At 41.2% G+C, this 15,745-nt stretch overlaps 1 protein-coding gene across 3 annotated transcripts in view; it reads right to left on the reverse strand.

The window, feature by feature from the left end:
- Positions 1–337: 337 nt before the first annotated feature.
- The window catches only part of LYN (LYN proto-oncogene, Src family tyrosine kinase), a 97,996-nt gene continuing 82,588 nt past the window's right edge, over positions 338–15,745 (reverse strand). For all 3 annotated transcript variants that reach the window (XM_075826229.1, XM_075826231.1, XM_075826230.1), the window contains exons 9-13: positions 15,160–15,342; positions 14,877–14,953; positions 2,907–3,060; positions 1,204–1,335; positions 338–639 (exon numbers count right to left, since the gene is read on the reverse strand). In XM_075826229.1, coding sequence (XP_075682344.1) covers positions 437–639; positions 1,204–1,335; positions 2,907–3,060; positions 14,877–14,953; positions 15,160–15,342 — 749 coding nt within the window. In that variant the 3' untranslated portion in view covers positions 338–436. The remainder of the gene's footprint in view (positions 640–1,203; positions 1,336–2,906; positions 3,061–14,876; positions 14,954–15,159; positions 15,343–15,745) is intronic.

The following is a 15,745-nucleotide window of genomic DNA, read 5'->3' on the forward strand; positions in this document are numbered from 1 at the left end:
GGTCATTGAACTTTGGTATTTTCTGATCACCGCACCTAATTTCCCCACATTTGAGGCAATCCCTTAACTTATCTGTTCACAGAAGCGGATCACATTACTGAAGAGTGAATGACACTACATTATCACGTACATTGCAATAACCCATAAAGGACTGCACAGGTTGTGAATAGGTGACGGGTGGAAATTTACAACTACAGCTCATTTAAACTTTTAAATATTCAGACAAAGAAGACAGATTAACTTAGTCCATTATATACACACACACACGTTGTAAGAATCTGATGCCGACAGCTGCGTGTAATGTACCCTTGTACTCTCTGAAGCTTCAGACAGCCATAGTAAAGTACACTATTGGATGTGGGTATTCAGCATGTGTGGATTCTCCAGCACGCCCAATCAGTATTTCTACACAGTAACTAGAGGACTTGTCCATGATCTACGGCTGCTGTTGATATTGCACTTCTGTGGCCGTGTAGAAGTCATCTAGGACGCTTTGCAAGTAATCGAATGTGGGTCTCTCTTCAGCTTTCTCCTTCCAGCATTGTTTCATGATATCATACAATTCTTCAGGGCAGCTCTCCATACGTGGCAAGCGATAACCGCGCTGGAGTGCGGACATCACATCTGCATTGCTCATTCCTAAAAACAAAACAAAAATAAAGTTGATTAGTTACATAGGTTTTCCTCTCCACATTCCTTTTAGTTTCTTGGCATGTAATATGTAGTCCTACTTGGCCAATTCATCCAGTTTGTTCTGATGACTAGGAGTGGGAGTGCCACAGTTGTTAGCCCAGGGATGAGCTGGTATCAACAGGGCAACCCAGCACTTCAGGGTCATTTCCTCAGTAGCGATACGCTATGCGTCATCCCTCTGAAATGAAAGGGCTGATAACTGAGTTCCATAGAGGTTACTAGATAGGGACAATTCTCAGTCTCTCCCCAGGCTAATAATGAGGAACATGGACAGTGGACCCCACTCTATTACCTCAAAATGCGATAAATAGGCCAAACCACACAACCCCTTTAAAAAGATCAGTGCTTGGGATTGGATAAATTTTTTATTTCTAGAAAAGAGCAGACTTGAAAGCAACAAAAAACACAAAACCCTTCCAAAAGAATGACTTGTTCGTGGCTGCTTTGAAATGTCAAAATATCCGTTGAAAATAGTGGCATCGTTTAATTATTTTAATACCAGCTGCTTACCTGGATATGGGATCTTTCCATATGTAATAATTTCATACAGGAGGATTCCAAATGACCACACGTCTGACTTTATGGTGAATGATCCAAAGTTGATTGCTTCTGGAGATGTCCACTTGATAGGGAATTTTGCACCTGAAACAGCAATATGCTTCAACATTAAAAACAGAAGAGAGCAGTGTCTATAGTAGAAAAGAGCGCTACAGTATTTCTTCTCCACTGGGAATCAAAGCACTGTACATAACATGGAACAAGTACAGATCACATTAGGAGCTGCCTTGTAACTATGATTCATATGGGCCTGCATATATCAGGTGCATTTCTTCTTCGGCATAGGGCAACGTGATCTCAAGTATTTTGATATATTCAAACTGATCCATGATCCCTTATATGCGATAAATAGGCCCAACACCCTGGTATGAGGAACATCCCCATATAATGATTTTTGCAGCACCATGCTTTACGGTCTTCAGTGTACAGTGGCTTGAATTCCGCACACGGGTTTAATCTGACATACGGTCTGCAGCCACTAGACCCAAGTCCACAAAATGTTGCACCATTTCTCTTTGGGCCAGTTGATGTGTTCCTTGGCATATTGTAACCTATTCAGGACGTGTCTTTTTTTCATCTATGTGACTTTGCGCGGAGTTCTTGCTGGTAACTTGGCTTCACTGAATCGTCTTCTGATTGTAGCAGTGCTCACTGGTAACTTCCCATCTTCTTTGATCTTTCTCAAGGTGATCATTGGCTGAGCCTTTGCCATTTTGGCTATTCTTCCATCCTTTCGAGCAGTAGTTCCCCCCGCTGCCTTCCGCGTCTTTCAGGTTTTGGTTGCCACTTCAAGGAATTTGAGATCATTTTAGCGGAGCGGCCTATAACTTGCTGCACTTCTCTATGCTTTTCTCACTCCAATCAATTTTTTTTAATCAGAACAAAGTCTGGAACGACCCATTTTCCACAGTATTTCTGAAGGAAATGCACTATAATCTACTACACTTACAAGTAAATTATTTGCTATGTAGAAATATCACTTCTACCAAAAACATTGATTTATCAGGTTAATGATGTTGGACTGCTATTTTTTAAACACCACATTGCAATAGCCTAGGAGGGAGGAAACAAATGTATGTTTACGTTTTCACAGATCTTCTCGGGGAAGAAGGTGCTTGGCTATTGCTATGTTTCTCAGGTGGAAGAATGAAGATTTGACAAACATAATTAATATGCTATGCATTCTAAGGGCCTGTCCACACGTTAAAGAATTGCTGCACAAAATTTCTGCAACAATTCCGCACAAATTAGTGGAAAACCGCACCATTTCCTGCAGAAAATTATGCTGATTATGCTGCGAGATGGTGACATCTCTTCTGAAAAATGCAATTCAGTCCACTTTCCGCAGCATGTTGCGGTACGAAAAATATGCACCGCAGGTGAATTTCTGCTCGGAAATTATATGCTGCGTGTGGATGAGATTTGTTAAATCTCACCCACTTTGCTGCTACTGTATTCTGCTGCGTATTTTCCGTCAGCAATTTCGGACAGAAAATACGCAGCAATTCCATTGTGTGTGGACAAGCCATAACAGGTCATGTAAAAATTAGGTTGTCTAACGAGGACGGCCTTTTTTAAGTTACAAAAGTAAATAAAACAATCAAATTGCACATTTCTGAATTGGTTTAATAACTATCAACAATTATTTGTCCTACCTTCTCTCGCTGTATATTCATTATCTTCAATAACTCGTGCAAGACCAAAGTCCGCTATCTTACATGTTAGAGAGTCAGAAACCAGCACATTTGCTGCCCTAAGATCACGGTGGATGTAATTCTTTCTTTCTATATAGGCCATACCTTCCGCAATCTGTAAGAGAGATTACGTAATTAAATATACATATTGTACTTTCAGATACTAAAAGCGTACATGAGGAATAACAGTATATCTGGCCATTAAATGACTTGTATCCTGCAGTTTTGTTTTTTAAAGCAATTTTCCCCTCAGTAATGAGCAGTGTAGCTGTAAACTCAGCACTGGGGTAATATATAACACTTACTAGTAAGCTGCTGCAGCATCTGTTTCTCTCTGCCTCTCTCACACTGCTGCTCCCTTCTTCCCCTTACCATAAACTACTATGGACAGCTGCAACCTTAACCCTCAAGAGGAGACGGAAAAAAGCAGTAAATTAAGAGTGAGTGAACAGTAAGGGGGGGGGGGGTGGAGCCTGATAAGTGGAGAGAGGCATTTTTCTCTAATAAGCTATATTACAATGTTTCTTATATTCGCTTGTGCTATTGATTTATTTATGTAAAGTTTATTCAAAGTACAGTGCCTTTTTAACGCCTTCCCGCTTCGGCCACTTTTAACCATCCTGACAGAGTCAAATTTTTCAAATCTGACATGTTTCACTTTATGTGGTAATAACTTCGGAATGCTTTTACCTATCCAAGCGATTCTGAGACTGTTTTCTCGTGACACATTGGACTTTGTTACTGGCAAAAGTTTCTTAACCCTTTAGACGTTTCACAGGAATTAAAGCAAAGTAGAGGTGAAATTTTTTTTGCAGAAATTCATTTTTAATCTTTTTTTGGTAACGCAGAAGGTTTTGAAATACAACTCAATATTTATTGCCCAGATTCCGCAGTTTTTAGAAATATCCCACATGTGGCCCTAATGGACTGAAGCACAGACCTCAGAAGCAAAAGGAGTACCTAGTGGATTTTTGGGCCTCCTTTTTATTAGAAAACATTATAGGCACCATGTCAGCTTTGAAGGGCTCTTGTGGTGCCAAAACAGTGTAAATCCCCCAAAAGTGACCCCATTTGGGAAACTAGACCCCTCAAGGAAATATAGGGGCATAGTGAGCATTTTGACCCCACAGGTTTATTGCAGAAATTATTGCAAGTAGGCCGTGAAAATTAAAATCTACGTTCTTTCAAAGAAAATGTAGGTTTAGCTAATTTTTTCTCATTTCCACAAGGATTAAAGGAGAAAAAGCACCACAACATTTGTAAAGCAATTTCTCCTGATTAAAACAATACCCCACATGTGGTCATAAACAGCTGTTTGGACATACGGCAGGGCTTAGAAGGAAAAGAGCGCCATTTGGCTTTTGGAGTTCAAATTTAGCAGGAATGGTTTGTGGAGGCCATGTCACATTTGGAAAGCCCCCCGAAGGGACAAAACAGTGGAAACCTCACACAAGTGACCCAATCTTGGAAACTACACCCCTTGAGGAATTCATCTAGGGGTGTAGTGAGCATTTTGACCCCACAGGGGTTTTATAGATCTTATTAGAATTGGGCAGTGAAAATAAAAACATAAATCCTTTTTCTTCCATAAGACACAGGTTTAGCTCAAAATATTTCATTTTCTAAACAAATAAAGGAAAAAATGTACCCCAACATTTGTAAAAACTTCTCTGGAGTACGGCAACACCCCATATGTGGTAAAAAAAACAAACTGCTGTTTGGGCACACGGCAAGGATCAGAAGAAAAGGAGCGCCATATGGTTTTTGGAGTACAGATTTTGCTGGATTGATTTCTTGGAACCATGACACTTTTGCAAAGCCCCTAAGGTACCAGTACAGTGGAAACTCCCCAAAGGTGACTCCATTAATGAAACTACACCCCTTGAAGAATTAATCTAGGGGTGTAGTGAACATTTTCAACCCACAGATGTTTCATAGATTTTATTAGGATTGGGCAGTGAAAATAAAAAAAATCCTTTTTCTTCAATAAGACTTCGCTTTAGCTCAAAATTTTCATTTTCTTAATAAAGGGAAAAAAGAAGCACAACGTTTGTAAACCAATTTCTCCAGAGTATGGCAATACCCCATATGTGATTGTAAACTGCTGTTTGGGCACATAGTAGGGCTCAGAAGGGAAGAAGCGTCATTTGGCTTTTGGAGTACAGATTTTGCTGGATTGGTTTTTGGTTGCTATGTTGCCCCTGTGGAACCAAAACAGTGGAAACCCCCCACAGGTGACCCGATTTTGGAAACTGCAGCCCTCAAGGTATGCACCTAGGGGTGTAGCGAGCACTTTAACCCGCAGGTGTTTTGCCAAAATTAATGTGCACTCGATGCTGCAGAGTGAAAATTTTATTTTTTCCACATATATGCCAATATGTGGTGCCCAGCTTGTGCCACCATAACAAGACAGCTCTCTAATTATTATGCTGTTTTTCCCAGTTTTAGAAACACCCTACATGTGGCCCTAATCTTTTGCATGGACTTTCGGAGTGAGCGAGTACCATGTGAAATTGAGGCCTAATTTAGCAACTTACACAGTATTGGTTCACACTTACAGGGGCTCTGATGTGAAATAATAAAAGAAACTGCTGAGAAGTGACCCCATTTTGAAAACTTCACCCCTCAAGGCATTTATTAAGGGGTGTAGTGAGCATTTTTATTCCACAGGCCTTTTCCATAAATGATTGTGCTGCAGATGGTGCAAAGTAAAAATGTAAATTTTTCCCTAGATGTGACATTTCAGTGGGAAATATGTAGTGCCCAGCTTATGCCACTGGAGACTGCACACTAGAATACGGGCGCCCTCGCTTCCAGCAGATATGTTTGGGCCCTCCCCTTCCTGGTTCCCTAATTTTAGGGTCTTGATAAATCGCCACTTGAAAAAGAAGAAATGTTCCTCTCGGACCTGCATAACTGCATATTTTTCTTTCCTGACCTATTGGAGCCTTAAAGAGGCTCTGTCAACAGATTATAAATGCCCTATCTCCTACATAATCTGATCAGTGCTATAATGTAGATAACAGTGGCTTTTATTTTGAAAAATGATAATTTTTGAGCAATTTTAGATTTATGCTAATTAGTTTCTTAATGCCCAACTGGGCTTTTAACTTTGGACCAAGTGGGCATTGTAAAGAAAAGTGTATGGACGCTGACCTATCAGCGTCATACACTTCTCTCCATTCATGTCCATTTGTACTCAGGACAGCGTGATCTCATGAGATCACGCTGTGCTGTCACATACACCCACATTAACTTCACTGAAGTGTCTTGAGAGTGAATAGACATCACCTCCAGCTAGGACGCGATGTCTATTCACACTCGCGACACTTCGGTAAAGTTTTTGTGGGACTTACTCATACAGCACAGCGTGATCTCACGATCTCACTCGGTCAAAAGTTAAAAAACGCCCAGTTGTCTATTAAGAAACTAATTAGAATAAATCTAAAATGGTTCATAACTTGCTCAAAATTATCGTTTTTCAAAATAAAAAACACTTATCTACATTACAGCGCCAATCACATTATGTAGGAGATGGCGCACTTATAATAGGGTGACAGAACCTCTAACTAATTTTATTTTTTCATAGATGTAGTGGTATGAGGGCTGTTTTTTTGCAGGACGAGCTGTAGTTATTATTGGTACCATTTTGGGGTACATGCGACTTTTTAATCACTTGTTATCCATTTTTTTTGGTAGGCAAGGTGATAAAAAAAAAACAGCAATTCTGGCATCGTTTTTTTCTATACAGCGTTCACCATGGGTCATAAATTACATGTTAACTTTCTTCTGCGGGTCAGTACGATTCCGGCAATACCAAATTTATAGAACTTATGTTTTACAACTTTTTGCACAATAAAATTACTTTTTTTTTTTTAAAAAGAATGTATTTTTTCTGTTGCCAAGTTGTAAGAGCCATAACTTTTTAATCGACGGAGCTGTATGAGGGCTTGTTTATTTCCGACACGAGCTATCTTTTTTACACGTACCATTTTTGGATACATGCGACTTTTTGATCACTTTTTATTTAAATTTTTGGAAGACAAAGTGACCAAAAAAACAGCAATTCTGGCTTTTTTTTTTTTTTTTACGGCGTTCACTGCGCGGGACAAATTATGTTTTTATAGTTCAGGTCGTTACGGACGCGGCGATACCAAATATGTATGATTTTAATGTTTTTTTTCAATAATAAATGACTTGATAAGAGAAAAAGGGCGATAGTGTTTTATTTTATTACTTGAAACTTATTTTATTTTTTACAACTTTTATTTTTACACTTTTCTTTAGTCCCACTAGGGGACTTGAAGGTCCAACTGTTTGATTGCTGTTCTAATACATTGCACTACCTATGTAGTGGAATGTATGAGAACTGTCAGTTGTTCACTGACAGCAAGTCGATCAGGCTCGGGCGTAATCGGCTTCCATAATGGCAGACAGGAGGCCATTGCTAGGCCTCCTGTTGCCATAGTAGCAGTTGGCAGCCCTGCCAGGCAGGCTGCCGATTTGCTACAAAGCACTAAGATGCAGCGATCGCTTTGAATCGATGTATCTAAGGAGTTAATGGCAGGAATCGGAGCTAACTCCGGTTCCTGCCATTTCAGCGGGGTGTCCGCTGTAACATACAGCGGACACCCACTACTGATGACGCAGTCTTCGATTCTGAGCCGTAAGCTGAGACGGCGCCATCTTACCAATGGTAACGGTAGCCTTTTAGGCCCCGCCGGCGAGCGGGGCATAGGAGGTTTTCGTTGCTGGCCGACCGGGAGGCCAGTATTAGGCCTCAGGTTGCCATTGCATCCACCGGCAACCCAGCGATCACGTTGCTGGGGTGCCGGCAGCTAAAAACTCCTCACATGCTGCGATCTCTATTGAACACAGGGGTTAATAGGCCGGATTGGATGCTAGCTCCAGTCCTCGCCGTTACATCAGGGTGCCAACTGTAACATACAGCTGGCACCTGGCGGTGATGGTGCGGGCTCAGCTCCTGAGCTCACACTATCACCGTGACGTAATGGTGCTGCGCTTTGCGAGAAGCCCTGCCGGACAGCGCCGTATATATACAGCGGATGTCGGGTAGGAGTTAAAGGTTGTCTACTGGTACATGATACATTTCCTGTGACCGGATCTCTAGAGTCTAGATTCTTCTGGTGCATCGTTAATGTGACAAATTAGTATATGGATGACTTCTGTCTTTTTTTATTGTTGTTGTTTTTTTATTCACTCAATGGTGTTATTCCCCTGGCAGAATGCAAATCTACTGAAACCTGATCCACAGGTAACTTCATATTTCTGCACTGGGTGATCTGGTCACACACGTTTCTGGTAACAAAGAGTCCAGGAACCTGCAATGTAATTTGCACGACAATGTGGTTTAGACCTAAAACTTTCTAAATGTAAAGACAATATATACAAGAAGTATGACAAAGTAACCAAGCACTATAAGGGCCCATACATAACTACAGGTATTATGGCTAAAGCAGACCATCTGATAGCTATCCTAGGTGCATGGCCGGCTTTAGTTCCATTAATAGAAGAATTTTAAAGTCTCACATATATAAAAGCACACAGCAATTAGACTCCAGCTTTTATTCTTTCTTCTGCAGGCTAAATAATAAAACCTTGAATCAGAAGAGTTTGCTACGGGTAACAGTTTAAATTTTTGTCTGCACTGCTTTTTATACATACAATCCTATGCTGTAGTTGTAGGCACATTAGGGCGTCACACAGTAGATCCTCTCAATCACATCACAACACAGCATCCGGAGAGCAGGAAATCTATTTTATACATACACTATATGGACAAAAGTATTGGGACACACCACTTAATCATTGAATTCAGGTGTTTCATTCAGTCCCATTGCCACAGGTGTATAAAATCCAGCACTAGCCATGCAGTCTGCTCCCTGACTTTAATAGAGCGCTCACCAAATATACCTTAACAAACACTTATGAAAGAATGGGTCGTTCTAGCATGTACTGTAATATGATTCCACAGTTGCAGAAAGTTAAATTTGTGTAATTTTTTCCCTCCTAGATATTCCACGATCAACTGTGAGTGGTATTACAAAGTGGAAGCACACGGGAACTACAGCAACTCAGCCACAAAGTGGCTGACCAAGTAAAGTTACAGAGCGGGTTCGTGAGAGCTGCAGCGCATAGTGCAGAAAAGTCGCCAACGCTCTGCTGACAACTGCAGTCACAAACCTCCTCTGGCAATAATATACGAACAAAAACTTTGCGCTGGGAGCTTTATGGCATGGGTTTTCACGGTTGAGCAGCAGAATGCAAGCCGTACATCACCAAGCACAATACCAAGAGTCAGATGGAGTGGTGTAAAGCATGTCGCCATTGGGATCTGGGGCAGTGGAAACGTGTTCTGTGGAGTGACTAAATATGCTTCTCTACCTGGCAGTCTGATGGTCGTTACCTGCCTGACTTCATTGTCACAACTGTAAAGTTTTGGGGTTGTTTTTCAAGGGTTGGCCTAGGCCCCTTCGTTCCAGTAAAGGGTATTCTTAATGCTTCAGCATACCAAGACATTTTGGACAATTTTTTGCTTTCCAACTTTGTTTGGGGAAGGCCCTCTTCTGTTCCAGCATGACTGTACCCCAGTGCACAAAGCAAGGTCCATACATGCATTGTTGGGGGAGTTTTGGTGTGAAAGAGCTTGACTGGCCCGCCCAGAGCCCTGACCTCAACCCTATCAAACACATTTGGGGTGAATTAAAATGCAGATTACAAGCCAGGCCTTCTCATCCAACATCAGTGTCTGAACTCACCAATGCTCATCTGGATGAATGGGCAAATATTCCCACAGACACTCCAAAATCTACTAGAGAGCCTTCCCAGAAGAGTGGAAGCTGTTTAAGCGGCAAAGGGGGGGGGGGGGGACCAACTCCTTATTAATGCCTATGGTTTTAGGATTGGAGGTCATAAAAAGCTCCTGTAGGTGTTGTGTGTACGTGTTCCAATACTTTTGTTCATATAGTGTATTCACAGCTATACACACATTCAGTTATCGCAGTTTTGCCTCTTGCGCCTCTTAGTTCCCCTTCCTGTGCTGTATTGTAATTGGTTTTTCACATGCTGACCATGACGATTCTCAGTTCCTCTTTCTCTCTGCTGTTTTTGCAGTAACAAAACTGTTAATATCAATCTAACACAGTAAAAAGAGGACATGCTGCTAAAATGTAAATGTATTACTTTCTTTATATTATAAAATGCCATCACCTCCAAGAATCTCGATCAGGGATCTCTCAACACTACTACCTATTACTCAGCTTAAAGGTAATGTGTCGCTAGAAAAACATTTTTTTTTTTTTTTTTAGTTAAACAGTTAGTGTATAGGTGATTAAACATTGTTCTAATTTTTTTCACGAGTCAGGAAATATTATAAATTAGATTCTAATTTATAATATTTCCCAGTGCTGGTCACTAGATGGAGCAATTCCCAAAATTGCAGCATTGCATGTGGTAAAGCAACCACATTGCTTTATGCTGCAAAATTTGAGAAAACTCACTCGCTCTAGTGAGCTCTCAGAATCCCCCCTCCTTTATCCTGGCTAGTGCCGGGAGAAACGAGGGGATTGAACGGTCAAACCTCCTACACTGTGTGTCACGATTTTTTGAGCTAACACACAGTGTAGTAGGTTTACATACACTAGTAAACACACAGTAAAACACGTACATACACAGACCTAACTTACCTGCTCCTGCCGCCACCGCTCCCTCCGGTCCGTCTGCTGCCGCTGCTACAAGTGCACAAGTCCGGAAGCCGCGACCGGAAGTAGTAATCTTACTGTCCGGCCGCGACTTCCGGTCCACAAGAAAATGGCGCCGGACGTCGCACAGTTCTCTTTGGACTGTGTGGGAGCGGCGCATTCGCCGTTCCCACACAGACGGCGTACAGCATAGTGGATGGAACGGTCCCCGTTCGCATTCACTATGGGACTGTATGTGCCGTATTCCATGTCTGTATGTGTCGTTAATCGACACATACAGAGATGGAAAAAAAAAATGGCAGCACCCATGGACAAGAAAAAGTGAAAAAATAAAAGAAAGTAAAACACAAACACACAAATAAATAAAAAAATGTTTAATAAAACACTAAAAGCAAATTGGTCTAAAAATTATTTTTTTCGTGAAACTGGTCCTTTAAGGGGATTCTCCCATAATCATTGTTTATCACCTATGAATAGAATAGGTGATGAATATATGATCGGTAGGGGTCCAACCACTGGGACCCCCACCAATTACAAGAACGGGCTTACCTTGCTCTTCCTGGGAGCCCCATAGGAATGGAGCGGTAGTGCACATGATCGATCACCACTCTATTCATTTCTATGGGGCCGCCACTACACTATCTTTGGCAGCCCCACTCTACTCACTGGACACCAAACACTGGTCACTGAATATAGCCAAACTCCCTACCTACTTGATATTCGAGAATATAATCTGCCAGAAATTGCAGGAGCCAATTTGACTCTTACAGTACATAGAATTTCTAAACACATCATCTACCTGGACCCAAAGATTTGTCCTACCCTGTAACAAACCCCTGTTTTCCCAACTGGTCCACCAATTAATACAAGGTTCCAGCAATAGCTCAGATTGTTGATGCGGTCTTAGGGTACGAAGATCGGCCACTGAATTTCTTGGGGCAACAGAACACTACAAATTATTTGATCACAAATATCGCAATAAAATATAAGGATTTAAAAAAAAATAATAATGTATAATAATACTTTAAATGTAAACCATATAGAGCCATCAATGCTTCACCACTATGTTTGCAGGGATTTTCAGCTTCAAGCTGTACCTCTGGTTTACAACAATAACAAAGCATATGCAGATATAAAGACTGATTGGTTTGTACTGGGTATATGTAGTGTTCTTTCCAATAGCACATGAAATAAACTAAAAGTGAAGAATGGAAAAGGTGTGCGGAGGTGGAAGAGACATCAGTTGGACAATCTCTTTACAGTTGTGCAATGAATATTTGGCTTGAATCAATACCAGACAATTATTATCCTAGAATAACACTCATAAATAGAGGGCAGGGACTTCAATCCTTTCCACTTCAGTTATTGCAGATAATACAATCTTTCCCCATGTTTTATAAAACCTCTACATTTTTGTAGGTCATTACACATATAATTTGCATGTCTATCTTTACTTCCCAGTTTAGAAGATATAACTTTACAGCGAGCCCTTTGTCGGAGTATCTGTGTGTGCTCCTTTACATATAAACAGACAAACTCTTCATGAGGGCATAACACAGGACAGTCCACAGCCCACACATCCCACAATGACCCATTGAATGCGAAGACAAGTAGAGCATACTAGGTTTATATACAATTGTGGCTGGAAGCCAAAAACGGACACTCACATTTGCATCCTCTGAGAAAAGAATAGACTACGGCGCCTCTCCAATAGGTATATAGGTTATTTTTACTGTAAACAGTTTCCTGTACTGTAAACAATGGGTACAGAATCTGGCAGTCAAATAAATCCATTTTCTACTACCCATGAATGCCACAAAAATATTATTAACAGAACAGCTCCACCTGCCAGGAGAGGTCAATATAACAGAGAATTGCCAGCCTTAAAGGGGTTGTCCAGTTTTGTTTTTTTCTTATTTATAGAATAGGAGATCATACAGTTTTCTAATATACATGTATTAGAAATTCTGCTCACATACATTCCTTATGTCAGTATATGAGGCCCCTGTCACAGTAGAATGAGATAGCCCACAGATTAGTCCTGTGTAATGCTACCACAGGCTAAAGCCCCATGCACACCACCTTAAAAACTCTTCATAATTGCAGACCATAATACGGTCCGCAATTACGGACCCATTAAGTTCTATGGATGGGTGTCCGTGCCGTTGAAATGTTCAGAAAATTATGGGACATGTCCGTTCTTTTGAATTTTACAGACCACGCTTCCATACTTTGTATGGGAGCACAGCCCGAAAATGCAGGCAGAGCCTGTAATCGCGGGCCGTGGCCACGGGCCTGGCCGTGTGCATGGGGCCTTAGTGAGTATGGCTAAACATGGCGTCAGTCATGGGACCCCACCCACCTACAAAAACAGACACGCCCAATATGTTGGGGCAGCATGGGCTATGTAAATAGGACGAATGGTGGAATAATGATCAATAATTTATTCACTTTAAATGATTTATAAAAGAACGGCCTGTCTCTAGGGGTTGTTGTCATGTTGTTAATAAAGTTACATTAAAAAACACACCCAGACAGGGAGAAGAATGTAAGAGCCTCCCCTCACAGACATGATGAGATGTTGCTGGAGGTAGAAATACTTTATAAAACTTCTGCTCCTCAATAATTGACCTGTTATATACCTGGACAGTGTTACCTGAAAGCCAGGGGTCACATGATGTGGGTGACCAGTCAGTTATCCTATGGGTGCTTTTTATGAACAATTCTGTGGGCTACACCTTTTTTTGTTTTAGACAGAGAACTGCACTTATATAAGAAAGGTATGTGAGCAGAATTTTAAATACATGTATATTATAAATCTGTATGACTTCCTATTCTATAAATAATTGAATATTAAAAAAAAAAATGGACAACCCCTTTAACATTCTTAAGTAGATAAATCATGCAAATATACATCATTGTCTAGCTTCATTAAATTGTGCCTCATAAAAACAATCCTTGTCCATGTGCCCTTTCGTCATATAGAGGGGGTCTCTTGATTTGGACCCCCTTTACGCGCCAGAGCCGGAAGCCGCTAAGAAAAGGCTGGATTCACACAGGACAGAAACGTTGAATTTTTTTCACAGTATGCGGAGCATTTCCGCAGCGATTCATCAACAAATTCTGCACCTGTTATGTGCACATTTTGCTGTGGATTTTACCCCTGCTACTATGAAAAGGGTGAAATACAGTGAGCAACCTGAACAGAATGAGCATGGCGCAGATTTGAAAATCTGCAGCATGTGTAATGGATCTGCCAGACACAGCTTCTATGTCGACGCCCGTGATTAATCAGTCTGCACCTGCTCCTAAGTCTGATAGAGTGACTCGATCTGCTACCACTCAGGCTGGGAGGCTGAGGAGTGGGAGAGCCTATCACAGCCTGGCCAGACGGAGCTGGCTCCCACCCTCTGTTTATTTATACCTTCATTTCCGTCTCCTCCTTTGCCTGTGATTCTGCCTGTTTCCTGGCTCTGCTGCTGCTGCTTGTACTATTGTCCTCTGCTTCATATTGACCCTGGCTTTGACTACTCTCCTGCTCTGCGTTTGGTACCTCGTACACTCCTGGTTTGACTCGGCTTGTTCACTACTCTTGTTGCTCACAGTGTTGCCGTGGGCAACTGCCCCATTTCCCTTAGCTTCTGTGTACCCTTGTCTGTTTGTCTGTCGTGCACATATTGAGCGTAGGGACCGTCGCCCAGTTGTACATCGTCGCCTAGGACGGGCCGTGCAAGTAGGCAGGGACTGAGTGGCGGGTAGATTAGGGCTCACCTGTCTGTCTCCCTACCCCGTCATTATAGCATGCTCTGGTTTCCGTCCTGAAAACATTTGCCAGCATGTGGATACGATTTGTTCAATCTCTTCCACATGATTGGGAATGCGATTTGCTGTGGATACGGTCCTGGATCCAATTTTAGCTTAAAAAAATGCATGCTAAATTTGTAGCAAATCTGCGCAGCGTGAACAAGGCCTTAGAGTGGCTTCCGCTACGGCGTATCAGGCCTCTCCGTCACGTAATAATACATTTCCACTAAAGGGAAAATGTATGGCCAGAGGGAGTTTATGGAACCCAAGATCGCTGGGGCAGCTGTCTTAAGGGAACGGTTTGACTTTATGAGACAACCACTTGAGGGTAAACACAATTGCCCCAAAAAATTATAATAATGATAATAAAAAAACAAAAGAAACATAATGACACTATTAAGTGTACCTGAGCAGAGAAGTCAATCAGCTTTGGAAGAATCACTTTAGAACCTTCATCACTCTTGAGAAAATCTAGCAGACTTCCTAACAGACAAATAAAAACAGAAGAATATACAATGATTGTGCTATAGTCTCACACTACTCAGTCTGTAAATACGGTGTATATTATAGTAGCACACACACAATGTTGACATTATTAAGTACATATAGTAAACCTGTATTGGCTTAACATTGACAATACTCAGTTCTGTTTTATAGGAATATGAAAGATCTGTAGGTAGCAGACTTACCGTTCGCCATATACTCAGTAATAATGTAAATTGGTTCCTGTTTAGTGACCACAGCATAAAGTCTGACTAGTTTATCGTGCTGGAGCGTCTTCATCAAGTTGGCTTCCTCCATGAACGCTTCCACAGACATTGTTCCTGGCTTGAGGGTTTTAACTGCAATTTTTGAATTGTTATTATAGAAACCTAAAAGTGGAAGATTAACAGATGACCAGAGATTAAAACTTTTATAATAACTTTAAAGATATATTACAGTTGACCTTTTAGGACATGTAATATTACAACCCTTTGAAAGTGCACACAACACAAAAACACTATTAAATTACACGACACATTGTCCCTGGTTCACACAATCTTCTGCGGAGCACCGTAACATCACCAAGAGGAAACATCTTGAAACGGATGTTACAGACTATTGCTCAAGTCATTTCCTGTGAGGAAGAGGCTGCGAGTGTCCTTTTACATTCCAATGCAACTTTTTGTTTGTTATGGAAGAGCTATTTTAGAGCTTATTAGTATGCACATATTCCTCCCCCGTTATTATGTGGTATGATTGAGATGACATTATAACAAGGTTGTAACATTTACA

Source organism: Rhinoderma darwinii, chromosome 5 (assembly GCF_050947455.1).
Source record: "Rhinoderma darwinii isolate aRhiDar2 chromosome 5, aRhiDar2.hap1, whole genome shotgun sequence".
Taxonomy (NCBI): Eukaryota; Metazoa; Chordata; class Amphibia; order Anura; family Rhinodermatidae; genus Rhinoderma; species Rhinoderma darwinii.